At 37.3% G+C, this 27,911-nt stretch overlaps 1 protein-coding gene across 1 annotated transcript; it reads right to left on the bottom strand.

Annotated features, from left to right (window-relative positions):
* Positions 1-14,914: 14,914 nt before the first annotated feature.
* LOC100916439 (2'-5'-oligoadenylate synthase-like protein 2) lies at positions 14,915-27,099 on the bottom strand. The gene is made up of 6 exons (XM_012542479.3): positions 26,745-27,099; positions 24,963-25,254; positions 22,405-22,643; positions 19,251-19,513; positions 16,359-16,506; positions 14,915-16,043 (listed from the first exon to the last, which is right to left on the bottom strand). Exons 1-6 carry the CDS (start codon positions 26,940-26,942, stop codon positions 15,510-15,512), a joined length of 1,674 nt encoding a protein of 557 aa, XP_012397933.1. The 5' UTR covers positions 26,943-27,099; the 3' UTR covers positions 14,915-15,509.
* Between the last annotated feature and the right edge of the window lie 812 nt (positions 27,100-27,911).

Raw genomic sequence — 27,911 nt, forward strand, 5'->3', positions numbered from 1 at the left:
CTGAGCATGTGCCAACTGTAGAACCATTACATCGCCATACTAAATATATGTAAACTAGAGAACCATTATCTCATCAATCACCCTGTTGTAAGTATTCTTGTTTCAAGGATACTTTTCCAGAGTTCTGGACTTCTACAATCTTGCCTCTCTCTCTGGCCTGGATCACACTTTTCAACCTGTCTTCCAACAGAACTGATTCCTTTCTTAATCTATGTTTCCTCTAATTCTCTCTTCCTTCCTTCCTTTCCTCTTTTCCTGTTGAATGAAAGGTATTTCTGTATCCAATCATGTATTTTTCCTTTGGAAGTGAGCTGGGCACAGCCATCTGCACTTAGCTACAATCCACTCACTCTCAGAGTTCCAGAGACAATCTTAATGTAGAGAAGGGGCCCATTATAAATCATGACTTTCGTTCTTGAACCCTCATCCAAGTACTTCTTGTTTACACACAGTCACAAAGTCACTATTGATTGGTTTTTTTGATATATTTTTAAATTTTTTTATATGTTTCTTTAGAAAAAATTATTAGAATTTCTCTTAGTAACCCTCTCACCTAACCATCTCCCCTCCCTCATCTCTGTTTCAGCTAGCTCACTTAATAAATGTAATCTGGATTGGACACATGCCCGAATCACCTGATATAAGTCACCCTTGGGGGAAAGACTAGTTCTCTTGCAACACAATTGATTTAGACATTCTAATTCTTTGTTTTGGTTTTTGTTTCTAATTTTTTATTACCACAAAATACTATTAGCTCTTCAAAAGATTAATTTTTATCTTTTCAATCAACAAGAATCCATTTTCTCTCCCTCCATTCCCAACTTCAGGTGAGAAATAAAAACAAAACTCCAATTATAAATATGGGGGCAGCTAGATGGCACCATAGAGCATAGAATAGTGCCTAATGGGTCTGGAATTAGGGAGACTTTATGAGTTCAAATCTGGCCTCAGTCTTACTAGCTGTGTGAACCTAGGAAAGTCATTTAATTCCTGTCTGTTTCAATTCCTTGACTGTAAAATGGGAATAAAAATAGCACATACCTTGCAGGATCGAATGAGATAATTTTTGTAAATTTGCATAGTAAGTCCCCTTCTTCATCATTCCTCATAGCCAATAGTGTCCCACACTCATAGGGAAAGTGAGATCAGGTACTTAGCTGTTGTCAATACCTGGATAACCCAATCTGAGATGGCAGCTCTATGTTCCCTCTTCCAGAGTCATGGGATTTTAGATCGGGACCTCAGATTTCATTTAATTCAATCTCCTCATTGTGAAGATGAACTGAGGACATGACAGATGAAGTGATTTCCCCAATTATCTAAATAGCAAATAGTTATTCTAGGCTGGGGATGACTCAGGCCAGTTCCCTAGTTAATTAGTTTAGACACTGGAAGAAAATTTAAAAAATGAACAAACCTCATATTTGTCATTCAATAGTTAACAAAAGGAGATTTACTTAGATATCACAGGAGAATATTCAAGAGGATAACCATTGAGGACACCTTGAGTTATTTCATTGGAGTGACACTTCCATCACCTGCTAAGCATCTTAGAGGTCCTCTAGCTCAGATGGTCAACAGACTATAATAAGCCCTTAGTTTCCTGGTTCAACTAAGTCTTTTTTTTTTAAATTAAATTTTATTTTTTATTATAGCTTTTTATGTACAAAACATATGCATGGGTAATTTTTCAACATTGACCCTTGTAAAACTTTCTGTTCCCACTTTTCCCTCCTTCCCCCCACCTCCTCCCCTAGATGGCAGGTAATCTCATACATGTTAAATATGTTAAAGTATATGTTAAATACAATATATGTATACATATTTATACAGTTATCTTGTTGCACAAGAAAGATTGGATTTAGAAAGAAGGTAAAAATAACCTGAAAAGGAAAAACAAAAATGCAAGCAAACATTAACAGAAAGAGTGGAAATTCAACTAAGTCTTAAGGAATATATGAATACCTTTTAAAATAATAATGGCTTTTTGTTTTTTAAAAATACATGCAGAGATAGTTTTTTTAACATTCACTTTGTTATCCCATATTTTTGTATTCCATATTTTTCTCTTCCCTCTCCTCTCCACTCTCCTCTAGACAGTACATAATTCAATATAGCTTAAACATATGTAATTCTTCTAAACATATTTCATATTTGTCATGCTGAACAAGAAAAATCAGATCAAAAGGGGAAAAAATTAGAAAGAAAAAAAAACAAGCAAACAAACAACAACTACAAAAAGATGAAAATACTATGCTGTGATTTTTAAATACCTTTTAAGAAAAAAACCCAAACTGCAAGGAGGGAAGAATGAAGTTGTTGTTTCTACCATAGAAGCAAAGCAGGAGAGGGAATTTATTTATTTAGTATGTCATTGCATATACATTCATCAAAACAATTTATTAATTTTAGAAATTCTTTTATTTTTTAATTATGAATACTAAATTTTCTTCCTCCTTCCCTTTCTACCACATTCACTGAGAAGGCAAAGAAAGTTAATATTGATTATAGATGGGAAGTTATACAAAACATTTTCATATTTACCATAGCATAACTAAAAGAACAAAAGAGAGAAAATAATTTCGCTCTCAATTTGCTCTCCGAATTCATCAGTTCTCTCTCCAAAGGTAGATAGCATTTTTTTCATCATGAGGCCTTTGGAGTTGTCTTGGATCATTGTATTGATCAGAGTAGTCAAGTCTTACATCTTTGATCATTATTACAACATTACTGTTATTGTGCACGAGGATGGTAAACCTGGTGGAATTCTCATTTTCATCAAGCCACTTCTTTTTTTTTCTTCTTTTTTTATTAAATAACTTTTTATTGACAGAACCTATGCCAGGGTAATTTTTTACAACATTATCCCTTGCACTCACTTCTGTTCCGATTTTTCCCCCCCCTCCCTCCGCCCTCTCCCCAAAGATGGCAAGCAATCCTATACATGTTAAATAGATTACAGTAGATCTTGGATACAATATATGTGTGCAGAATCGAACAGTTTTCTTGTTGCCCAGGGAGAATTGGATTTAGAAGGTATAAATAACCTGGGAAGAAGAACAAAAATGCAAGCAGTTTACATTGATTTCCTAGTGTTCTTTCTTTGGGTGTAGCTGCTTCTGTCCATCCTTGATAGATTGAAACTAAGTTAGGTCTTGTCTTTGTTAAAGAAATCCACTTCCATCAGAATACATCCTCATACAGTATCGCTGTTGAGATTTAGAATGATTTCCTGGTTCTGCTCATTTCGCTCAGCATCAGTTCATGTAAGTCTCGCCAATCCTCTCTGTATTCATCCTGCTGGTCATTTCTTACAGAACAATAATATTCCATAACATTCATATACCACAATTTACTCAACCATTCTCCAATTGATGGGCATCCATTCATTTTCCAGCTTCTGGCCACTACAAACAGGGCTGGCACAAACATTTTGGCACATACAGGTCCCTTTCCCTTTTTTAGTATCTCTTTGGGGTATAAGCCCAGTAGAGACACTGCTGGACCAAAGGGTATGCACAGTTTGATAACTTTTTGGGCATAGTTCCAAATTGCTCTCCAGAATGGCTGATGTATTCACAACTCCACCAACAATGTATCAGTGTCCCTGTTTTCCCACATCCCCTCCAACATTCTGCATTATCTTTCCCTGTCATTCTGGCCAATCTGACAGGTGAATAGTGGTATCTCAGAGTTGTCTTAGTTTGCATTTCTCTGATCAATAGTGATTTGGAACACTCTTTCATATGAGTAGTAATAGTTTTAATTTCATCATCTGAAAATTATCTGTTCATATCCCTTTGACCATTTATCAATTGGAGAATGGCTTGATTTCTTATAAATTAGAGTCAATTCTCTATATATTTTGGAAATGAGTCCTTTATCAGAACCTTTGACTGTAAAAATGTTTTCCCAGTTTATTGTTTCCCTTCTAATCTTGCCTGCATTAGTTTTGTTTGTACAAAAACTTTTCAATTTGATATAGTCAAAATTTTCAATTTTGTAGTCAATAGTGATCTCTAGTTCTTCTTTGGTCATAAATTCCTTCCTCTTCCACAGGTCTGAGAGGTAAACTATCCTATGCTCTTCCAATTTATTTATGATCTCATTCTTTATGCCTAGATCATGAACCCATTTTGACCTTATCTTGGTGTACAGTGTTAAGTGTGGGTCAATGCCTAGTTTCTGCCATACTAATTTCCAATTTTCCCAGCAATTTTTGTCAAATAATGCATTCTTATCCCAAAAACTGGGGTCTTTGGGTTTGTCAAACACTAGATAATTAAGGTTATTGGCTGTTTTGTCCTTTGAACCTAACCTATTCCATTGATCAACTACATCAAGCCACTTCTGATGTTCGTGAATGTTCTGACCCAGATGAGCAAATGTGTTGCTGTACACCAGGTCTCTGAAAGCTGCCCGATCCTTTTCTACTTCACTGTTGTTAATTGTGTGCTGATTCAGCTTTCCCTAAGGTCAGCAATGAAATATTCCCTTTTGGAGAAGTATCTAATCTTTTGACATTGAATTTCCTGACAATCTTGCCTTGGGGCGCCCACTGCCAAGGTCTCTTTAAAGAACTTTAGTTTCAATTGTGAGACATGGGAGACTCTAGCACAGGACTGTCCAGGATGGCTGTGTCCACAACAAAGAAGGCAATGTACTCCATGAGCAAAGCACAATTGCGGCAGCACAAAAGAAATATGAGCTGCGCAAATCCAGAGACATCTTCATCCCAAATGTTCTAATGGATTACTTTTGTCCAAGCTGCAGCTGAGCTTTTCAAACTCATATTCAACAGGTCAGCTACAGCTGAACACACTGAAGGCTGACCCCAACATTGTAATGTCATTAGTTCTTTTCAGAAACTAAGGATAGACAACAACAACAGCAACATCGAGCAGTGAGAAATCATTTGGGAAAAGTTAAAAGGGAGCAAGGAGAGACCCAATCAAGGACGCAGAAACTATCTTTGTATGTAGTTTTAAATTTTAAAAATAAAAAAAGAAGGAATTGTGATTTGGCCAGAGGTGGGGCCTAGACCCAAGTTCCAATTGACTAAATTCACAAATGCAAACACCCCATGACAAGTCAGTACTGTCCCACAGAGAGAAAAATGGACCTGACGGATGGAGGAACACAGATTCTTTCAGAATCATAGAGAACATAGCATTTACTCAGCAATTCTGCCTAGTGAATTATATGCAAACTGTGAAGGTAAGTATGAGAACCCTAGAACCCTCCTGGGAAATGAAATGGAAATGATTGTCCATCCCATAAACCTGAGATATTATTGTGTCCTTATCCTTTCTAATTCTTCAGTGAAAGCTAATTCTTCTAGCACCAGGAAATATCAATTCTGAGAAAAGGACAAGAGAAGAGCTTGTTTTTTTTCCCCCCATATTCTTTTGCAGAGCAAGATCAGTTGAATGGATAGAGATGCCCTTTGGTGATTAAATAAATATACCACAAGAAACTTGAGCTTAGGGAAGTGAAGAAGTTTCCCAAGAGTTCTCTCTTTTATTTGGTAAAAAGTTGTCAATCACTTGACCTGGTAATTAAACAGTGATCTAAGGGGCTCATGGATGTTTTGGGGAAAACTGGACATTATCTGACTTACTTAGACTCAGCAAGAAGAAACATGTGAAAGCAAATAGAGATGGTCTTGTGGATATGTTCCAATAGGGAGAATAGAAAAATATCTTTGTGCTTTAAGACATGGTCAGTTTTTAAAGTTTCACATATGATTGAGAAATGCATATATTCTTTAGCAGTCCCATAAAAATACTTCAAAAGTTTTTTTAGCTCAAGTTTCTCTCTATATAGAGAATATAGCTATATGTTTCAATTCTATATGTTTTCTAGGAGGTTGGGATAATAGTGAGCCAGGCAGTTAGCATCTGGGAATTCTGGGTCCTTCCTTGATTTCTTCTGTCTTATGGGGAATCATAAACCTATCACTTCTTCTGGCTTGGTTCCCTGGGTTTTTACATTGTCTGGGATATTGGCAAGTTCAGGTAACCAACTGCCAAAGATCAGGTGCCCTCATTCCCTGGGATGCCCATCTTCTCATCTTTATTAGCTTCATTACCTGAGTCTCCTCATGTGTTTTATATATATATATATTTCTGGAAACATGACTCCCACAGAACTTCCTTGGTCCTCATCTTTTTCCACAGCTTGGTTGGCTAGAGTATCTGAGCTTTAAAGAAAATCATCCAGTCTCAGGGATCATATTTCCAATAGGCCCTGCAAAAATTCCTATTCCTAGATTGTTTCCTAGAACTGCTTCCATCTCTTTCTTTAAATAATTATACTTTATTTTAACATTGTTTTAAATATTTCAAATTCGGAATTCTTTATCTCTAGCTCCTCCACCCCCAGTGAGAAGGGAAGTGGTACGACATCAATTATACATGTGAAGTCATGTAAAACATTTCCATATTAGCCATCTTGGGGAAAAAAATCAAGAAAAATAAATGAAAATTTAAAAAAAGTATCCTTCAATTGCAGAATTCAATTCACTTACCATCAATTCTTTCTTTGAATGTGGATATATTTATCATCTTTAGTCCTTTGGAATTTTGGGGGCTTATTGTACTGATTAGAGTAGCTTCTACTATACTAAAGACAGTAGCTAAATAGTCTGTCACAATTAATCATCCTTACTATTACTTGCTATTACTTTGTATAATGATCTCCTGGTTTTGTTCACTTCATTTTTCATCAGTTTATATAAATCTTCCCAGGTGTTTTCTAAAATCATCCTGCTTATAATTTCTTTCTTTTTAAAAAAATATGTTTTTTTATTTATTGAACTAAATACAAAATAAGAAAAACAGAATAGAAAAAAGAAAGACAGAAAAGGAAAATAAAAACAAAACAAGACAAAACATTGTTATGTGCCCAGCAGAACATCAGGGAAGATTCAAAATATGTAATGGTACATTTCTATTTCAAGAAAGCATTTATAGTAATAGAAGAAATTATATTCATGGGTGTTCATCTTTTCTTTGCTTCCTTGTAGGTTATGTTTTTGCCCTTTGCTTTGCATTTTAAAATTTATTCTTTTTTTCCTCTTTAATTCCCCCCTACCTCTCTCCAGCAGGCTGCAGTTAAGCCCAAACATGTTTTTAAATACATGATATATATATATATCTATCAGTCTACATACCCAGACATATATCTATATCTAAATCTATACATAGACCTACATGCATATATACTCAGACATATATATATGTTTATATATATATATACACATATATATACACACATTCACCTACATGTAAACATACATCGAAAATAATATTAATATGGCTTACATATATAATGTAGATTTCTCTCTCAGTTGAATCTTTAAGTTTGACTTTGTCTAAGATCAGTGATTACTAGACCTAATTTTTTTTCCTAATAAATTCTGCTCCTGATCTTTGTCGTAATGTTTCTGTACATCTCTTATTTTCTATTCCTGCTAACTCTTCTAATTTAATTCTGCTCCTTAACTTGCCTTGCTATTTACTTAACCTCTTCTACCTGTAGATCCCTCCCTTATCTTCTTCCACCAACCTTTACTTCCCTTTTTATCTCATTCCCATTAATCTACATACTTTATCCCACTTCAATTAATCTAAACACCCTTATATATCCCACCTCATAATATGCTATCCTTCCCCCCTTTATCCATTTCTCACTAATCTATATACCTTGTCCACTACCATTCATCTCTCTCTCTCTCTCTCTCTCTCTCTCTCTCTCTCTCTCTCTCTTTGACACACACACACACTCTCTCTCTCTGACTCTCTTTCTCTCTGTCTATCTCTGTCTGTCTGTCTGTCCCTCTCTGTCTCTGTCTCTCTCTGTTTCTCTCTCTGTCTCTCTCTTTATATATATATATATATATATAAATTCTAATATTAGAATTTAGTGCCCAATTCTAATTTTCAAAGAATTATTTTCTTCTTTAAGACTCTATATCAAACTGGGAAAACATTTTTACAGCCAAAGGTTCTGATAAAGGTCTCATTTCCAAAATATATAGAGAATTGACTCTATAAGAAATCAAGCCATTCTCCAATTGATAAATGGTCGAAGGATATGAACAGACAATTCTCAGATGATGAAATTGAAACTATTACCACTCATATGAAAGTGTTCCAAATCATTATTAATCAGAGAAATTCAAATTAAGACAACTCTGAGATACCACTACACATCTGTCAGACTGGCTACAATGGCAGGGAAAGATAATGCAGAATGTTGGAGGGGATGTGGGAAAACAGGGACATTAATACATTGTTGGTGGAATTGTGAATACATCCAACCAGTCTGGAGAGCAATTTGGAACTATGATCAAAAAATTATCAGACTGTGCATACCCTTTGATCCAGCAGTGTTTCTACTGGGCTTATATCCCAGAGAGATCTTAAAGAAGGGAAAGGGACCTGTATGTGCAAGAGTGTTTGTGGCAGCCCTGTTTGTAGTGGCCAGAAACTGGAAATTGAGTGGATACCCATCAATTGGAGAATGGCTGAATAAATTGTGGTATAAGAATATTATTGTTTGGTAAGAAGTGACTAGCAGGATGATTTCAGAAAGGCCGGGAGAGACTTTCAGGAACTGATGCTGAGGGAAATCAGCAGGGCCAGGAGATCATTATATACTTCAACAACAATACTATATGATGATCAATTCTGATGGATGTGGTCATGTTCAGCAATGAGATGAACCAAATCAGTTCCAATAGAGCAATAATGAATTGAACTGAACCAGCTACACCCAGCGAAAGAACTCTGGTAGATGACGAAGAATCATTACATTGAATTCCCAATCCTTTTATTTTTTGATTTCCTTCACAGGCTAATTGTACAATATTTCAGAGTCTGATTCTTTTTGTACAGCAAAATAACGGTTTGGTTATGTATACTTATTTTGTATTTAATTTATACTTTAATATATTTAACATGTTTTGGTCATCCTACCATTTAGGGGAGGGGATGGGGGGAAGGAGGGGAAAAATTGGAACAAAAGGTTTGGCAATTGTCAATGCTATAAAATTACCCATGCATATAACTTGTAAATAAAAAGCTATTAAAAATAGAAAAAGACTCTATATCTACTTTTCTAGTTGTTTTTCTTGGATGGTTTTTATTTTATTTTAAAAAAAAATTTTCCTCAGTCTCTCTCACTGGATTTTTGAATTCTTTTCTGAATTCTTCTACAAATTCTTTCTGGACAGGGAGTCATTTAATGTTACTCTTTGGGGTAGAAAAGGCTTTTTTTTTTTAACTTCAGCATCTTCCTTTGGAGGTGAACCCTAGTCTTCCCTATTCCCATAGTAAGTTTCATGGTGGGGTTCTTTCTTCTTCTTCTTCTTTTGTTTTTTGTTCATTATTTTTTTTTTAAATAAGAACTATTAATATAAGCACCTCTAATCCTAGGATGGGGGGATGTCTCTAGCTTCGCTTCAGCTCTTCCCTCTGACCTGGAACCCCAAACCAAAAGTTCCCCCTTCATGCAAGTGCCTGAAGCCACCAACATTCCTGCCCCACTGCTTCTGCACTTACTAGTTGTGCTGCTTCCTCCTTTCCCAGGGTCATATCTGTGCAGCACAGCTGGATTTAGCATTCCTAATCAGAGGAGGTTGCTTCATTCTGCTTGGACTTAGACCCTTGATGTTGCATGCTGTCTGGGAGATGAAAGTTTCTATGGTTCTGGCTGAGGCTCCTGCCAAACATGGATAGCCTGACGGCTCCTACTTGCTGTTTCTGTGGAGCTAGCCTAGGGGTGTTTGCATTTCACACTGGTTAAATCCTCTCCTGGGGTCTTTCTTCAAAGCCTTATTCTGTCCATAGTCTTTATTTTTTCACCAGTCTATGTACACTTTGAGGTGCAAATTTGTTCTTTTTGGGGAAATCTGAAGACATTTTCTGACCTACTCCACCATCTTCCTAGAATCCTCTCCCCTCATCATTTTTTATAGCACAACAGTATTCCATCACTTGTTCAGTCATTCCCCAACTGGTGGGTGTCCCTTCAATGTCCAGTTCTTGACAACCATGAAAATAACAGTTCTAAATACTTTTTGCACACATAGGTCCTTTCCTTTTTAAAAAAAATCTTGTTGGGCTACCTAGTAGTATTATTGCTGGGCCAAAGAATATACACATTTTGAAAGCCCTTTGGGAGTAGTTTCACATTGTTTTACTGACCCTTCTCTTTAAGCTGACTCTCCAGTCTAGTACTCACCAGTCTTATAATTGGAAGCTTTTAAATGCTCTAATTCCCAAGACTGATCTCCTAAGACTTAGGAGTTGGAGAAGAAGAAAGGAGACTTTTTGAGACAAAGCTTAATTCTCCTTTTCTTGGGGCCCAATGCAAACCTGGGGGATGCTCATATGAAGTTTCAATGAACCCTCTTTTTCTATGACACCTTAAATTGTGATCTCTTTTCATGTTTATAGCTCTTTGCGTTTCAGTTCTTGGTTTTCCTATTTAGAAGCCTCAAATCACACTGACCCTTTCTAGAACAGAATCTTAAGGTTGAATCTGGCAATTTTCTTTATTTTTTCTGGTTTTATTATGATTTCACATTGCTAATTTGTTAGTTTATTGATTTTATTTTCTGTCCTCTTTTGTGTTTTTAGTAAGACCGGATAAAGGTTTATCACTTTTGTTAGTTTTTATTTTTCAAAGAATCCAATTTTTAGTCTTATTTATTATATCTATAGTTTTCCCCTGCTTTTCCTATTTATTATTACTTAGTTTTTAAAAATCATCTCTTTAATGTTATCTTTAGATTTATTTGTTGGTCTCCTAATTTTAAAAATGCACACTCAATTCATTAATCCTCTCTTTTTCTATTTTGCTACTGCATTTTTTTAGTGCTATACTTTCCCCTTAACTACTTCTTTAATTGCATCTTAGAAATATTTGTATGTTATTTCATAATTTTAATTTTTCTTTCACATAAGCATTCATTTTCTCTGTGATTTAATTTATTTAATCTATTGATTTTTGAAGATTTTATTGTCAAATTTTTATCCGGGTCTATATCTTTTGTTAGTATTCTCCAAAGTGTTTAACATTTTTATTGCTAATAAGTAAATAAATAAATTTATTGAAAAATGTACTTACTCTTTCTGCCTATTTATATGAAATATCTCTGTGCCCTATTATGTATTTAATTTAATTTTTGTAAAGGTTCCATCTAATTCTGAGAAATGTATTCCATGTCTTATTCTAGTTTTAGTACTAGTTTCTCCAGCTATTTACTCAATTTTATATTCTCTTTTGTTTATCTTTCCATTAGATTTGCTCAACCCTTTGAAAACATCCAAGTCTCCTCTTATTATTGTATCAATCTATGTCTTCTTGTAATTCAGTCACTGTTCCTTTATGAATGTAAAAGCTAAAGTAATTTGGAGCATATCAATTTAATACTGAAATTGTCTCATTTTCTTACTCAGTCTCTTTTTTGTTGCAAATTTTATGTATGCTTTGTCTGAGAGTACAGCTGCAAGTCCTCATCTTTTGGATTCATTTGATACAAAGTAAATTTTGTTCTAAGTCCCTCATTTTTATTCTATGTATATTTTTGCTTTTTAGATGTGTTGCTTGTAAACAACATATTGTAAAATTTTGTAGTCTTTATCAACTGTTTTTCATTTTATTGGCTTAATAAATTTACAATCAAAGTTATGAGAGTTGGTTCATATTTTCTCCATTTGTATCTAATAGTATTTCACCCCCTGAATTAGGGACTTTAAAATCCCCCCTCGACTCTGTGAAGATTCCTTTCTCTTTAGTTATTTTTTGCTTAATCTTCTTGAAATCAGTCTTGTCCTCGCAGGTTCTCTTCCTCTCATCCTCAAGTGATTTTCTTCCCAGGGAATTATCCTTTTCCCTAGTTTTGAAATTTTGTTTAATTTATCAATTTCCTTTTTTAGTCCTTTAATCTAGTTATCTAGTTCCTCTACACCTTTTCCCTTCTTAGTCAGATAAAACCCTTTCTACTCTTCCTCTTCAACTTGTTTTGTTAGATTTTAATTTAATTTTCTAAGCCTTTTAATTTTTTCTTTTCAAATTAAGATTCATCTTTCCTTTTTCTCCCTTTCTTTGTGCTCTCTTAGAGACAAATCTCTCAGTGGTCCTTTTGTTGTTATTTTGTGGTGGAGACAGCTGCAATTACTTTTACTGTTTGTACATCATTTTTATTTGGAAGAGGTCTGAAGGAATCAAGAGAAGATGACTGGTTCTCAATTTAGATAGTAAGTGTGACTTGAATCTTCCAGAATCACAAAGTTGAAAAGGTCCTTAGCAACCGTCTCATTCAGTCAGAATTCAAACAAGAATTCCCAGTATTTTTTCCATTTCACTGAATTTATTTTTAAGGGGTTGTTTTATTCAGTATATATGTATTTCCTTTTCACCAAATTTATTTTTCAAGGAGTTGTTTTTTTCAGTCAATTTCTGTGCTTCCCTTTTCAAGGTGTTGTCTTTCTCCCCAAACTTTCATAACTCTCCTGAATAGCTCTCATTCCCCCCCCCCCATTTTTCTTCTATCTCTTTTTTAAGATTTTTTTTTGAAATTCTTCCAAGAGAACTGGGTTGGGGTCAATGGTGATGCAGGCTTCCTCTCTTGCACTGAGTGGCCTGGCCAATTCTTGCCTGTTAAGTTGGCGTTAGGAGGCTCACAATTTGCCTTCTGTGGTTGCGCTAGAAATCTCCCAGGTGATCTGCTGATCCACTGGCCTTCTGAACCACGACAGAGTAGCCAATGCTGCTGTATTTTGGCTAAGAGCCTTCCTGCTGGGTTGAATTCTCCCATGCCCAATTGAGACAGACTTTCCTGAAGTCCTTCTGAGATATCTCCCTCCCCCCCACCTCCCCTGCTGAGGCAATTGGGGTTAAATGACTTGGCCAGGATCACACAGCTAGGAAGTGTTAAGTATCTGAGGCAGGATTTGAATTCAGGTCCTCCTGACTTCAGGGCTGGTGCTCTATCCACTGCATCACCTAGCTACCCTCCCTTCTGAGATATCTTAAGCTGGAAAACTATTCTACTCCAAATGTTTGTGGGTTCTGTCACTCCAAAATCCATTCAAGACCTGATGATCTAGTCTTGATTCTGAGGGAACTTAGGGAAAGTTCAGGCAATGCCCTGTTCATTCTCTGCCATCTTGATTCTGCCTCTAAGAATTCCCTTTGCAAGCTCCCCAACAGGCAGTCATCAAACTTTAGCCTGAGTCCTTCCAATTGCAGAGGAATGCCTTTCCTCCTGAGGCATCCCTTTCCACTGCTGAACAGTCTTTAGGAAATTTTTTCTTCCATCCAGGCTCAATCTGCCTTGTTACCAATGTCCATTCACTGTTCCAAGTTCTACTCACTGGGACCAAGCTGAGAAAGCACTCTAGCAGATGTTTGAATAACTAAAACTCCCCATCACTACTGTAGCAGACTTTTGATATGAGTTTCCCCAACTCTTCAGTGGTTTAGGGTATAGTTTCAATTAAAAAAAAATCATATTTCTTTTTTCATCTTTTTCCAAATCCCCACCATTCTTCATTTCCCCCTCCCAATCTCTGCTTGGTTCTCAGAATTCTTTACATGAGTAAGCTTTCTTAATATAATTTATCTCTCTGTGTGTATCTTGTTATCTGTTTCAGTTTCTCTCTCTCTTTCTGTCTGTCTGTGTCTGTTTCTCTCTCTCTCTCATTCTTTTGAATGAGTATATCCTGGCAGAATTTCTATGTCTGGAATAGTCCTGTTCTCATTCTACCAAGTCAAAGGTAATACCTCCGAGTTCAAATTTCCTGTGAGGATTTCTGGTCTATACTGCTATTGTCTAAACTATGCAATTGTGCTTAAATGTTGGAGGCCAGGGATTTTTCCTGTTGGTTTCTTTCTATGGTATTAAACAAGGCATGTTTCTGGGCATCTCAATAACTATTAGTCTCACAGTATCATTTTTCTCTATATTATCCAGGTTGGTGCATATCCCATTGAGTTTTCTCCCTTTCCATTTCAATTATCTGTTAGAAGCTTTCCATTTGATTAATGGCCTTTCTAGAATGGGACATCCAGGAGTTTCCACACTACCCTAAATGTAGCCTGTGTTCCTCCTTAAATTTCAAAGAGGATCAGTGACATCTTGAAATGACACCTTGATTTGCACAAGAATTGGATTTAAGTGAGGCAAAGCTGAACAAAGTCTTCAGTCTCCTCTTTTCCTCCAGACTTATCAAGACAAAAGTCAGGATGGCGAGGATGCAGTGGATGACCTTAGTGTCTTTGGGCATCTGACCAAGCTTTAAGCATTTAATGAGAACAAATTGTTCTCATCTGCCCATTCCAATAAAGAAAATCTTCACATGCTTGAGGTGTTCATTTTCCTAACTCACTGAAAATTTGAAGCCTGTTGCCTGGTTTAGCCCATCTCTTGAGACAATTTTACTCTGTGTGAGGCTGCTGCACATGCTACGGAGGAGCCACAGGAGAGAGTTAGTTGATGAGTGGACACCCAAAATGGATGAGCAGCCCCGAGAAGTGCAAAGTGAGCCTTCACAGTAGACATATTAGTCTTCCTTGAACACTCTATACAGGATAGGGGACAATAGGACTGTCACCTCCCTAATCATGGATACAATAGATCTCTTAATTCATTTTAAGATCACACTAGTTTTGCACTGGGCTGGTGGGAGGAGAAAATATAGAAAATTTTAACTGTTGGCTCTTCAACGCCTGGACTCCACAGGAATAATAGGAGCCTTACACTGGTTTCCCATTCCCTTGGAGGTGGATCCCAATTAGTTAATTAGTCAACCAACAAGCATTTATTAATGTCTATTTTGTGTTAGACTTGGGGGACACAAGGAGACCTGTACACAAGGAGCCAGAAACACCAACAAGAAGATAAGTCCTAAATAAAACAAATTTTATTGATCCGTACAGTAAACAAGGGGCTGTTAAGTTCAGCATAGAAAAAAAAGACAAAGAACAAGAAAAGAAGGATTGAGGGACTTTTCAAAGGAGTAGTTTAAAAAGGAAGGGCCAGGTCTATCATTCCTGGCTCCTTTCCCTCTATTTTGGGATAGACCCAAGTTAGACCATTTAAACAATTTCATATATCAGGATTAAAAGGCAGCCAAAAAAGTATTTATGAAGTGCAAAATGCAATTAAAAACTCAATTTCAGAAGAGAGGAAAAGAATCAATTAAGAAAGATTCAAAATCAAAATTAAATACTTCTTTCCTCTCCTCCAGAATCATCACAGCTAGGCAGGTACTTCCTAGAGGGCACTGAGAACCCAAGTATAGCTATACTCTCACTTAGTTCTCACTTGGCTGGGTCTTTTTATACTTTTGTATACACAGTTTTTCTGTCCCTTTAAAGAATTATCTTAGTCTAACACTCAATATGGAAGATGGAAGAGAGGGTGGAACAGGAAGCATAGGAATCAGAGTAGAGCTTGCTTCACTGATGGGAGCGTGAGGATGTTCCCATAACTGCTAAACTCTTGCCAACACCACCTTCTCTTTTCTGGTCTTCAATTTCCCCCTTTTACTTGCAGTGCTTAGTTTCAACTCCAGAGTGTCGCCATCTTGAATGTCAAAGTATCTGAGGGTTTTTCTCTGCCGAAGGAATTGATCTTGGAATCTCAGAATCTGATTTTTCACAGGATGCTTTCCCTGCTCTTCAATCTGCTGTTTCACCATTAGGACAGTATCTCTTCTTTCAAGGGGGTAGGTTTGGCAGGTGTTATCAGGAAATTTCACATGGATATGGTGTCTGGCAGAACTGATTACCAGCACTTCAATTTTTATTTTGTAGAAGATGTCATATTCTGCCAGGTTGCTGTGTCCCATCAATACCTGGCGCTTTCTCTTGGGTTCCTTGAAGGAGAGCCGCTGATCAGCTATGGGGATCTTTTCAACCTTTTCAATTTCCTTTTTTATCTTTTGAATGGGGTCATAGGGATTCAAACAATATTCCCATGTCCGTAAACCAGGACATATCACAGTCACACATATATTTCTTGCTCCCTGGGGAAGAAATGGAGAAGGAGAGAAAAAGAGAGCTGGTGAGTATCTTTGGTTGTCCATGGATCTCCCCTCCTAAGAAGTGCACTTGAGTATTCTTTGTCACCCATTTTTGTGCCTTTGACTACAGAGACCTGTAGTTTGAGGGAAAATGACTCTGGTCTCAGGAAGAGCCAATCCCAGGGATAGAGTTCAGCTCATCTAGTCCAGAACTCATTCACAGGAAGGTTTTGTTGGATTTACAGGATCCCACAGTCATGGGGGTGTGTGTGTAGGAATATATAGATATCTTTGCAGCCCCAAAGGAAGAATCATTACCTTTACATTCCAGCTTGAGATGGGCATTCTGTCTTTCAATTGAGAACAGGCCTGGCTAAGGCAATAGGAAGCCTCCTTGGCTATCAGATCCCAGTTGTATCCGTTTCCTACTTTGTTGGTGGGGTCTGCTGGGTCCAGGATGATTGGCCTATAATACCAAAGAAATGATCACTTTTATTCAGGGTGGTTCCTTGCCCAGATCTATTGAAACAATAGAGAATTCTTCCCCTCCTAGCCCTATCATCCTAGGATGATAGAATTTAAAATTGGAAAATAATTATAAGATCATAGGTTCATAGATTTCATGCAGGAAGAGACCGTAGGGGTCATCTAAAAAGCTAGAAAGCACAGGGGATGGAATGACAGACCTGGAGTCAAGGAGGGTACTTACTAGCTGTGTGCTGCTAGGAAAGTCACTTCATATCTGTTTGCTTTAATTTCCTCAACTGTAAAATTAGGATATTGATAGAACCTACCTTCTAGGCTTATTGTGAAGATCAAATGAGGCAGTTATTGGAAAGTGCTTAGCACAGTGCCTGGTACATATTAAGTGTTAACTATTATTACTAATATTACCTTCATCATCATCATGCTCAACCCCTTCATTTTATAGATAAGGAAATGAAGGCAATTCTCTCAGCCTTGTGGGTATGGGGGTCTGGTTCTCACATAGGCCAAAGACAGGAGTCCAAATTGAAAGTAAAGAGCTTTATTAGGATGCTAAGAAATCTGCTCTTGACAATAGCAAATTCAGATTTCTGGGGGAGAGAAAAACTTTTTTTTTTAAATAATCTTTCAGGCTCACCTAGAGTACATGGGCAATCAGCAACATTCTGTAGCAATTTAAGACAGAAAAGTAAATTATTTCTCAGCCTAGGGAGAATCAAGAAAGGGGGGAATCTATTAAAGAAGAAAAGGAAAGTATCTGGGATGCAAGTGAAAGGATATATTTTACAATAAGAAAATATTCCAGGTTCAAGGGCGAGAGACAAGGGGAAATGACCAAATACTTTTACAATTGTGAAAGAAATCCTTTTTAGAAAAAACAGCAATCTCTTATCCAAGGACAGCAAATAGTTGTTATAACAATAGGTGAGATCATCTAGTTTACCATGTATTTGTATAAGAAGTAGCCACGTTCTAATATTAGGCTATCAGGTGTTGGGGGATTTATACATTGTTAGTTCATCGAGCTGTTGAAAAAATAGTTGTGATTTTCATTTTCCTCCCCACAAGTTTCAGAGAGAGAAATGACTTGCTTAGTTACTATTTCCATCAAAAAGCACTCCAGTAAATTGAGGGGATGCCTATGAAGTGGGAAGTGGCTGAACAAGTTGTGGTCTATGATAGCGATGGAGTACTACTGTGTTATAAGACTGGGAAGACTTAAATAAACTGATGCAAAATGAAGTTAGCAGAAGGAGGAGGATATTGTACAGGGTAAAAGCAATATCATAACAATAACCTACTGTGAACCTCAGCAATACAGTGATCTAAGACAATTCCAAAGAACCCACGATAAAAACTTCTTTCTACTTCAAGAGAGAGAACTGATAAACTCTGAATGCAATTTGAAGCACATTTTTTTCACTTTATTTTTATTGTGTTTTTTTTTTGGGGGAGGGAACATGGTTAATTAATCTCAATTTCCTCATCTCTAAAACTTGGTGGCCTCTCAGGTTAGTTAGTTTTTAGTTGGTTAACTAGATTACTTAACAGAGTCACAGATTTTGATGTAGGAAGAATTTTAGATGTCCCAGCTTTACCTTTTACCTTACATGGCCATGACACTACATGTCAGGAAAAGAAGGTCTTCTCATTTCCCTGAAACCAGTTCAGGGAACTGTTTCCTTATATATTTAGTGGTTGAGAATAGATTAATTATCCTTGGGCTTGTAGTTCAGATGAACAAGCATTCTTTCCTAACCCTCTGAGCAATCTTGGGCTGTCACAATATGTCAGCCACAAAATATATTTGGGTCACACCCAGAATTCTTAAAGAGATTCATACAATTTGTGAAAGAGTAGACTGAAAGGAGTGGCGAGCCCAAGATCTGAACACAGCAGCCAGGGGAGATGGCAAGTTCTCCCTGGCACTTAACAAACTGACCTGGAAAGAATGGACAACATAGTCCAGTAACTAGAAGGAGAGTTGAGCATTGGCAAAAGAAAAAAAAAAAGGGAGAGACTGAGACAGGCCAGTAGACCCTTGCAGGCATCTTGGAACAAAGAACTCATGATCTTTTCATTGTTATCCACATCTTTGATCATCGAAAACAATTCTCTGAGTTCTACCTTTCCCTGATTTCCCTTCCAAATTCAGATACAAATATTACAATATACTTGGATTCTCTTATCCAAGGCATTTTCTATACTTTGATTTTGTCTCAAATACACAAAACTCTGGAGTTAACTGGAAAATTAACTTCTCAGTACCTCAATTTCCTCATCTGTAAAAATGCAATAAATAATCATAACACTTTACAGAATTGTTGTGTGTCTCAAATAGCTAACATTTTATATGCCACCTACTATGTACCAGGCACGATGCTGTAAACATTTTATAAATACTATCTAATTTGATCTTCACAACAATCCCAGGAGGCAGGTGCTATCCTTATCCCTATTTTATAGTTTTGGAAACTGAGGCAGACAAAAGTTGAGTGACTTGGCTGTAGTCACACAGCTAGTAGGCGAATGAGGCTGGATTTGAACTCAGATCTTCTTGACTCCAGGCCCAGAGTTCTATTTATTACATTACCTAACATGTAAAATACTTTTTAAATCTTAAAGAGCTACATAATTGCCAGCTATTGCTATTTTTACACACTGTCTTTAGTCTCCATTGACTGTCACCCAGCTAGAGCAGAATCAAGGAGTGGAGTTACTTACCTTTTTTTCTCCTTGGTTTGTGGTATGTATCTCAGCTGCCTTTTCAAAAAGTGTCCAACTGCTTGATTTTCAAAATCATAATAAACGGTCCAGTAGATACAGATATTTCTATAATCTTTCACCAAATTCATCAGTGTCACAAATCCTTCAGCTAGAGAGAAGTCATTTGTATTTGGCTTTCCTATCTCCCAGACATAAATAGTCAGGAGTTCCAGGGCATATTTGGGGGGGATATGCTTTCCTGAGTATTTCTTTTTCACGTACTATAAAAAGAGATAAAAACATTTTTTAGATGGAGGAGTTTTAGGGCTACGGATTGGGAATATTGCTGAGTAAACTCTCAAGTCTTTTCTATCCTGCTTTTTCCATGTTTTTTTAACCTCTTGAAATCCCTAAATATTCATGTTTTTAAGCACATTTTAGAGGCTTAGCTAGTCTATAGGATTTCAATGGTCCCAAGAATTTCACTTTCAACCTCTTCCAAGACCTTTGGGTATTGATAAAAAAAATTCTGAATCTCATTTTCACCATTTCCTGCTTTTAGCTATTATTTAATTTACCTTATACTGAAAAGAAGGTGGGCAGAGAATAAGCATTTAGTAGGCACTTATGTGCCAGACAATACGTTTTTTCTACTTTTTTATTTTTATTGTTTATAAAGGTTTTTATTTTCAACACTCATCCTTGCAAAACCTTGTGTTCCATTTTTTCTCCCTCACTTACCCTCCCCTAGATGGCAAACAATCCAATATATGTTAAACATGGGCAATTCTTCTATACATATTTCCACAATTATCATGCTGCACCAGAAAAATCAAATCAAAAAGGAGGAAAAATGAGAACTAAAACAAGCAAACAACAACAAAAAAGTGAAAATACTATGTGGTGATCCACAGTCCTCTCTCTGGGTGCAGATGGCTCTCTACATCACAAGACCATTGGAAGTCAGACAATATATTAAGTATTTTACAAATATCTCATTTGATAATAACATTGCTCTGAGGTCAAGGTAAAGAAACAATGGTTTTAGTACATGAAGATTCATTAGGTGATAAAAGTATTATATGGTAAGGGATTCGTATTTCTCTTTGGTCACCAAAGAGAGGCAGAATTTAGACTGGAAGAGGGCTGAGAAGATCAAAGACAGTCCTGTAGACATGGCCAAGGGAAACGATTCACACTTTTTCTGGGATTTAGTGGATACTGTGAAGACAACCTCTTCTAAGCAATAAATGTATTTTAGTTACAACTTGATTCTAATTTCCCTTTCTCCTACATTGATGAGCCCCTTCTGTGTGCTTAGGGGTCCAGCCAAACTATCTTGGGATTTCTTACACATTGCTCTAACTCCCATCTGCCTTTGCACAGAATGTTTCACATGTCTGTAATGCTCTCTCATCTCACTCATGTTTGTTAGAATTCCTAGTTTTCTTCATAAGCTCAGCATAGAAACCCGCCTTCTACATGAAGCCTTTCTATTTCTCCCTGCTCCTTTTATTTAATTCAAGGACATCACCATCCTTTTAGTTACCTAAGTTTACAATTTCAGCATTATCCTCAACTGTTCACTCTCTACTTAATCATATCTCATGGTTTCTATCCATAACATTTCTTATCTAGATCCCATCCTTTCTACCCTAAACCAGGACCTCATTATCTTATATCTTGATTACTGAAAAAGGTCTCTCTTCCATTGTAATCCATCCTACACTCAACTGCCAAGGTGATTCTCCCTCATAAAACAGTACAGGCCATGTTATTCTCTTCAGGGACTCCTTATTGCTTCTAGGATGAAATACAAACTCCTTTATGTGGCATTAATAGAACTACCCCTTCATAACTTGACTCTCATGCCCAGACAATCTGACACTTAACACAATGCCTCCAATACAATGCTCTATTTCTTGTCTCTTCACTGACAGTCCCCCATGTCTACTATATGCTTACTCTTCACCTCTGTCTTTTAGGATCACTGGCAAGAGATTTTTCCCTCTCTCTCCTGAGCCTTCTCTTCTAAAGCTCTGTATGTATCTTGTATAGACCTAGCTTTCTATGGGCATGTCATCTCCTCAAAACTGGCCTTTCAGATTTATAAAACCTTTTACACAGATCTGATCCTCACAACAGAATATTGCCAGGTGCTAGAATTATCCCCATTTTACTGATGAGGAAACTAGGCCTAAGAGAAATTAAATGATTTACCCAGGTACACAGAGCTAGAAAATTTTGGAGGTAACGTTTGAACTCAAATCTGCTTGACGTCAGGTCTAGTACTTTATCTACTATGCCCCCAGCTGCGTTCTGGAGGTCAGGGACTCTTTCACTTTGTATCTTCAAAGTCAACACAATTCTTGGTATATGTCAGGCGCTTAATGCATGATTACTGATCATTTAATATAGGTCTTATATCAGGTATCGTCTTTATTTTTGTGTCCTGGACCCCTTTGGGAGCACAAGAAAGCCTATGGAATTTTTCAATGCATAAAACAAAATACCTGGAATTATAAAGGAAATTAGTATTGAAATACAATTATAAAATTATTTTTCCTATCCAAGGTCACAAACCACCAAGAATCTGTCCACAGACTCCTAGATTAAAAATTCTGCCTTTTGTTAATTTTGTTTCAATTTAGCAGCAAACATATCTTGTAATTTTGGGCATATATTTGAATATGTATGTTTTATCTATTATTATAGGATGCCAACTTCTTGAGGTCACGGACAATTTCATTTTTAAAATCACTGTCTTTCCAGCACCCAGGACAGCACCTACCAAGTTTTTGTTGATTGATTTAGCAAAAAGACCCAACAATCTTGATACCTGTGTGGACATCCTATAAGACCATAAGATGTGTGGTTGGAAGCACCTTTGAGATGATCTAGTCCAAACCTATCATTTTAGAAATGAGGGACCAGCTATCTGGAGAAATATTCCACAAATAGTAGAGCCAGAATTTAAACACAAGGGAAAATACCCAGTGCTCTTGACAAAGGAACGTTAATGTTGTTAGACTTTCAAAGGCATTTTGCAATCACAATCTTCTTTATCACAAACACATTATCCTTTCCCTTGGTCACACTCATCTTTCTAGGTTCTCTTTCTCCTGACTACTTGGAGTCATGGTGAATTCTTTGGATGCCCTGACCACCTTACCTCTCGATACCAGTACTTCACTAGCCGAAGAAAGCTCTTCAGCTTGGTTGGACGATGTTTCACAAAATTTCTTTGCAGTTCACTGAAGGATGGAGCAAACTCTCCAGGACATCTTCTGCTCTTTATTAGTTTTTCATAGACAGTAGATTGTGGGTTTTGCCATACACTAAGTGCTTGAACCACTTCTGGGCAATTTTCTTGCCTCAAAGTCTGATAGAGTGAGAGTGGATTTTCTTCTTCTGAAAGGTGAGAGAGACATAGTCTAGATATAATAATCATCTTAAAACAAAATCTGACCATATCACTGCACTGCTCAAGAATGCTTGGTAGCTCCCTATTGCCTCTAGGATAAAATGCCTCAGTTGATATTGATAGCCTCTCACAACTTGGCTCCAATCTATCTTTTAAGCCTTATTAGTCTTATTTTTATTCATTTATTATCTTATTATTACTTACTTTTAAAGTAATTTTTATTGATGCTTTATGTTTCTTATGTCACCATGGTGTTCCCTGTATCTTACCCTTCCCTGAGAACCTTCCCATATGACAAATTTGTTTTTTTTTAAGAGAGAAAAAAAAATCAGCATAATTGAGTGATACAGTCAGAAAGTCCAAAAATGTGTGAAATGGGTGATGTGTAACACCTGGGTCTCCCACTTCCATCAAAGAGTCTTTTCACTCACCTTATTCACTATAATACAAGATAAGTTCTAGCCAATTGATCTTATTCTTGTTCCTCACACTCAACACTCCAGCTCTGGTCTCTACTTTTGCACCAAGCTGTTCCCCCATCTCTTCTCACCTCTACCTCTTAGATATCTATTTAAAAATTCATCTCATTTGCTAGCTTCTAAGGAAAGCTTTTCCTGATCCCCCTAAATGGTCAGTCAGTCAGTCAAAAGACATTTGTTGAGCACTTATCAGGTGGCAGGTGCTTGTGATGAGCACAAGTTGTTACTACTCTTTTCCTCCTCTTTAATTGTCCATGTATGCTTATCTATTTAGCTATTGCATCCTCCAAAGGAAAATATAAGTTCATTGAGGGTATTTTATTTCATTTTGTCTTTGTGGTTGTCCTTAGCACCAAGCGTATGATAGTTACATAATACTTCTTTATTGGATTAGCTTGGTTCTTGGAACTCACAAACAGTTAATTCATCATGGTTCAGTCCACCAGATATACTTCAGGCTCCTTCTCCTTGAAAAATCTGAGCCCTTAGCAGTGTCAGGGCAAGAAGACAAAAAGACTGAGAAAGAGAAATTATGGATCAACTTTTAAAATAAGTTTGAATGGATAACTCTCTGTCCACCTTTGTTAACCAAATCATCTTCCATATGTTTCCCCATATGCTTCCTCTAACACAGGAATTCCTTAAACTTTTTTTTTGCATGTCTCATTGGCAGTCTTGGGAAGCATATGGATCCCTTCTCAAAATACAGTTTTTAAATGAATAGAATAAAATATATAGGATTACTGTGTCGAGCCCTCAATTTGATAAATCCCACTAGTTTCCTATTACCTCCAAAAAAATTTAAAATCCTCTGACTTTAAAATCCTTTCAGAATCTGGGCCCCTACTATCTTTCCAGTCATGCACCTTAGTTCCCTCTGTGAACCCTTTGATCCAATGATACTGGCCTTCTAGTTATTCCTCATATGGGACACTCCATCATCGCCCAACTCTGGTCATTTTCACTGTATGTTCCCTTGTCTGGAATCTTTTTCTTTCTTGTTGCCTTTTCTTGACTTCCCTGATTTCCTCTAACTATGAGCTGAAATGGGGCAGCTAGATGTCACAGTGGATAGAGTACCGGCCCTGAAGTCAGGAAGACTTGAGTTTAAATCCGGTTCCAGGCATTTAAAAGCTCCTACCTGTGTGACTGTGGGCATGTTACCGAACCCCAATTGCTTCAGCAGAAAATTATGAGCTGAAATCTTATCTTTTGAAAGAAGCCATTCCCAGTCCTTTTTAAAGCTAAGCCTTCCTTCCGATAGTAGCGAAAAGGTGTCCCATCTATAGCTTATCTGTACATATTTGTTTGTATATTGTCTTCCCCAATAGATTGTGAGCTCCTTGAGAGAGGGGACTGGGCTTTGCATTTTTCTGTATCCACAAGACACAGTCTTAAAAATCTTTGTTGACCAAGAGAACGGTTTGGTTCTGCACACATATATTGTATCTAGGACATACTGTGACATATTCAACATACATAGGACTGCTTGCCATCTAGGGGAGGGAGTGGAGGGAGAGAGGGGAAAAATTGGAACAGAAGTGAGTGCAAGGGATAATGTTGTAAAAAATTATCCTGGCATGGGTTGTGTCAATAAAAAGTTATTATAATAAAAAAAATCTTTGTTGACTTGATATATCTATCATTAAAATAAACACACACACATACATACACACACACACACACACACACACACACACACACATGGAATCTTCTCCACTCCTCCCCATATGCTGTGAAAACTATTCAACCCTTTTGTGGACCTCAGATCAAGAACCCCTGTCCTAGAAAGCCTTCCCTCTCATGAAGGCATTAGTCTATTCTTACCTAGAGCATTGTAGACAGGTAGCACATCCACATGGATCAGTTTTGTTCTCTTCTTTGACTGGACATCGAAGTTTAAGGATCGTGGGGGCCGAAACAAGGTCTCTTGTTTTGGGACGGTGACAATATCATAGGCTATACTTTCTTGGCACTTTTTGAGCTTCTCCCTCATGAATTCAATGATTTCATTCCGGAGTCTGTACTGGTCTTCAAAACTGGAGAAGCAACTCAGGAAAAGGAGCACATCCACATCAGAAACATTTTTTATGCCTGTCCCCTTGGAAAAGGAGCCTCCCTGTCAAAGACAGACCAGGTTCATTATCAATCAGTATGGAATTGCTATAGAGTTACCTTTGTTCCCAAATCGAAACACTTTAAGCAGCATCCTATTTTCAGAGCTGCAAGTCATTGAGTCTGGCACTATCATTTTCAAATGAAGAAACTGACCAAATCACACATAGTAAATGGTAGAGTCAGGATTCAAGGGCTTCTTTTTTATATCATAAACTCAGAAAGGCCCTTAGTCTTCATTATGGAAAATATCTTTTGGACCACCTCTGTTCTCATGATTCCAAAGGGGAAGAGAGAAAAGAATAAGCATTTATTAAAGTCTACTGTGTGCCAGACACTGTACTGATAACTTTACAAACATTATCTCATTTGTTCTTTATAATAATCTCAGGAGATAGATATTATCAGTCTCCATTTTACAGTTTAGGAAACTGAGGCAGACAGAGATTAAGCAATTTGCCCAGAACCACACATTTAATAAATGTTTGAGATTGTATTTGAACTCAGGTCTTCCTGACTGCAGGCCCAGCACCTTATCTACTGTATAATCTAGTCCAGAGATAAAAAACTAGAGATAGTCAGATCCTAAAGTCTGCTTGCCCTTTGAGCTCCATTAGGTAAAGTCAGAATTTCCCAAACTTTCCGATTTGGGAAGCTTTGATTGTTGGCACTTGTGGAGGGAGGAATATGAAAGTGAGAAGGGACTGAAAGTTTATCTAAGAAATTGATGTTTCGGTTTTTCTTCCCTCAAAATGAATTCTGATAAAGACAAAAGTAAGTTATCTAAAAAGACTATATATTGTAAATGCAAAGGAAATTCACTTAGATTTTTAAAAGCAAGAGATGAAAGCAAAGAAAGGCAACAGAAAAAAGTACAAAATATAGCACTGACCTAAGAGAACTATGTGGAAGAGAGTCCAGTGGGAGCTGAGAACAGAGAATAGGAGAGGCAGAGGAAGGGTTTTATCAGAGAGACAGAGGAGTGAGCACTCGAGGAGAGAATAGTAAACCTTAGTTTGTTTTGTAACTATTCAGGTAGTCTGCTCAAACTTTTCAGAGGGTGTTCTTTTCTCAAAGAGGAAACTGGCTTGTTGGGTGGAGGAAGAGACTGAATCAATGGGTCTGTCCTTCATTTATCAAGCCTCTCTCTTGATAAATCTAAATTAAGAATTCAGAAGGATCAGGAAGTGGACCCAGAGTAGTTCTTGGAGAGAGTTCATTTTTTTTTACTTAGAGCTAGCAGCAGGGGATAGAGAGAGGGAATAGGGACAGAGTTGGCCATGGTGGACATTGTCCTGTTGGAGAAAGAATTCGGAGTAAGGTGATCCCAGATCCTCGTGCCTCTCTCCTCCCATTCAAGTGAACCTTGGACACTTTTCTTTTTCCTATTCGACAGCCTGGCCAGACAATATCCTTTCAGTTATACTATATCACCTGTCCTATTCCTTAGTGGGATTGGGTTCCCCTATTCTGAAGAATTGAACTTGTTCTTACCTTCACCACCTTTATCACCTTGACCTGTTTGTCTCTTATAATATAATCCTGGAAGCATTGATTTTGAAAGAAGTCAGCAATCCTCTTAAAAACATCTTTCACCTCATCCTTCCACTCTTTATTTGGCTGGAGGACGTGATCCACAAAGGCATCTAGCTTCTCAGCGGGAGTATTATACAAGTCTTCCATCTTCGCCATGTTGGGTGACAAATTCCAGCAAAGGACTCCCAGAGATGTCTCCCTGCAAGCTCACTTTTTAAAGGTGACTCCAGACTTTGCCTGACCCCACCCCTTTGTCATCAGATTAACAATCAGAATGAAAAGTTTCAGTTTGTTTCTCAGTTTTGAGTCTGCTGAGAAAATGAAACTGTTCTGCCTTTCTCAAGGTTTTCCTGTTTCAAAATATCAGACTTCCCCCTCCCAGAACACAGTCTGTGTGGAAGGATTTAACTCCTTTTCCTAACTAGACCAGAATGGCCATGGCTTTGGGACTTCATCATGGCAAAGTCTCCTAATACTTGGATGAATAACTGAAGTGAATGAAAAAAAACTTTTCCTATGTAATGACTTAGGATAAGAAAAGAAAAAAAATCATGACTTCCCTTGCCCTCTGGGACCTCATCCTACCTGAATACATATAATAGAGTTTAGCTGCAGGGTGAATAGACCCAGAAATTTATTTTGCATTGGCAGATCAGTTAGTGCTCAGGATCTGCAGAGCACAGGGCAGGGGAGATGGTAAAGCCCAGAGGATCTCAGGACAAAATGGCAGCTTGTTTGGTAAGTTTGGGTAGTCTTCCAAATAACCAGAAGAAATGGACTTGGTGATTTCCAAGTCACCTACGCAGGTTAAAAAGCCTTGCTGGGTCTATCCCACCCCCATGTAGAAATAGGGAGGAGAACTGAAGGTGATAAAGAAATGGGAATTCTGATTTCTCTTTTTTTGAGGGTGGGCATGGAATGTTTATGTCTATCTATAAGGACTGAAGGAGAATCATTGGCAGAAAGGTTTGAGGGAAGGGGCCCCTTTGCTAACAGACTTGTTAAGGGACAGGTCAGTTCTCTGAGAGCCTTCACATCTGTGGATCATAGAGTCAGAAGGAGTTGCAAAGCAGCCTTTGCTGACACAGGTGTTGCTTGTGGACTGGGAATGAGATGAATTGGAAG

Source organism: Sarcophilus harrisii, chromosome 1 (genome assembly GCF_902635505.1).
Source record: "Sarcophilus harrisii chromosome 1, mSarHar1.11, whole genome shotgun sequence".
Taxonomy (NCBI): domain Eukaryota; kingdom Metazoa; phylum Chordata; class Mammalia; order Dasyuromorphia; family Dasyuridae; genus Sarcophilus; species Sarcophilus harrisii.

What these genes read in the sequence shown, in the direction of transcription:
- LOC100916439 (XM_012542479.3), bottom strand. Translation starts at nt 26,942, where the DNA reads ATGGCGAAGATGGAAGACTTGTATAATACTCCCGCTGAGAAGCTAGAT. An exon ending in CAAACCAAGGAGAAAAAAAG is followed by an intron (nt 16,507 to 19,250) that starts GTAAGTAACTCC and finishes TTGGTATTATAG; the next exon opens with GCCAATCATCCTGGACCCAG. An exon ending in TCTCAAGCTGGAATGTAAAG is followed by an intron (nt 16,044 to 16,358) that starts GTAATGATTCTT and finishes TTTCTTCCCCAG; the next exon opens with GGAGCAAGAAATATATGTGT.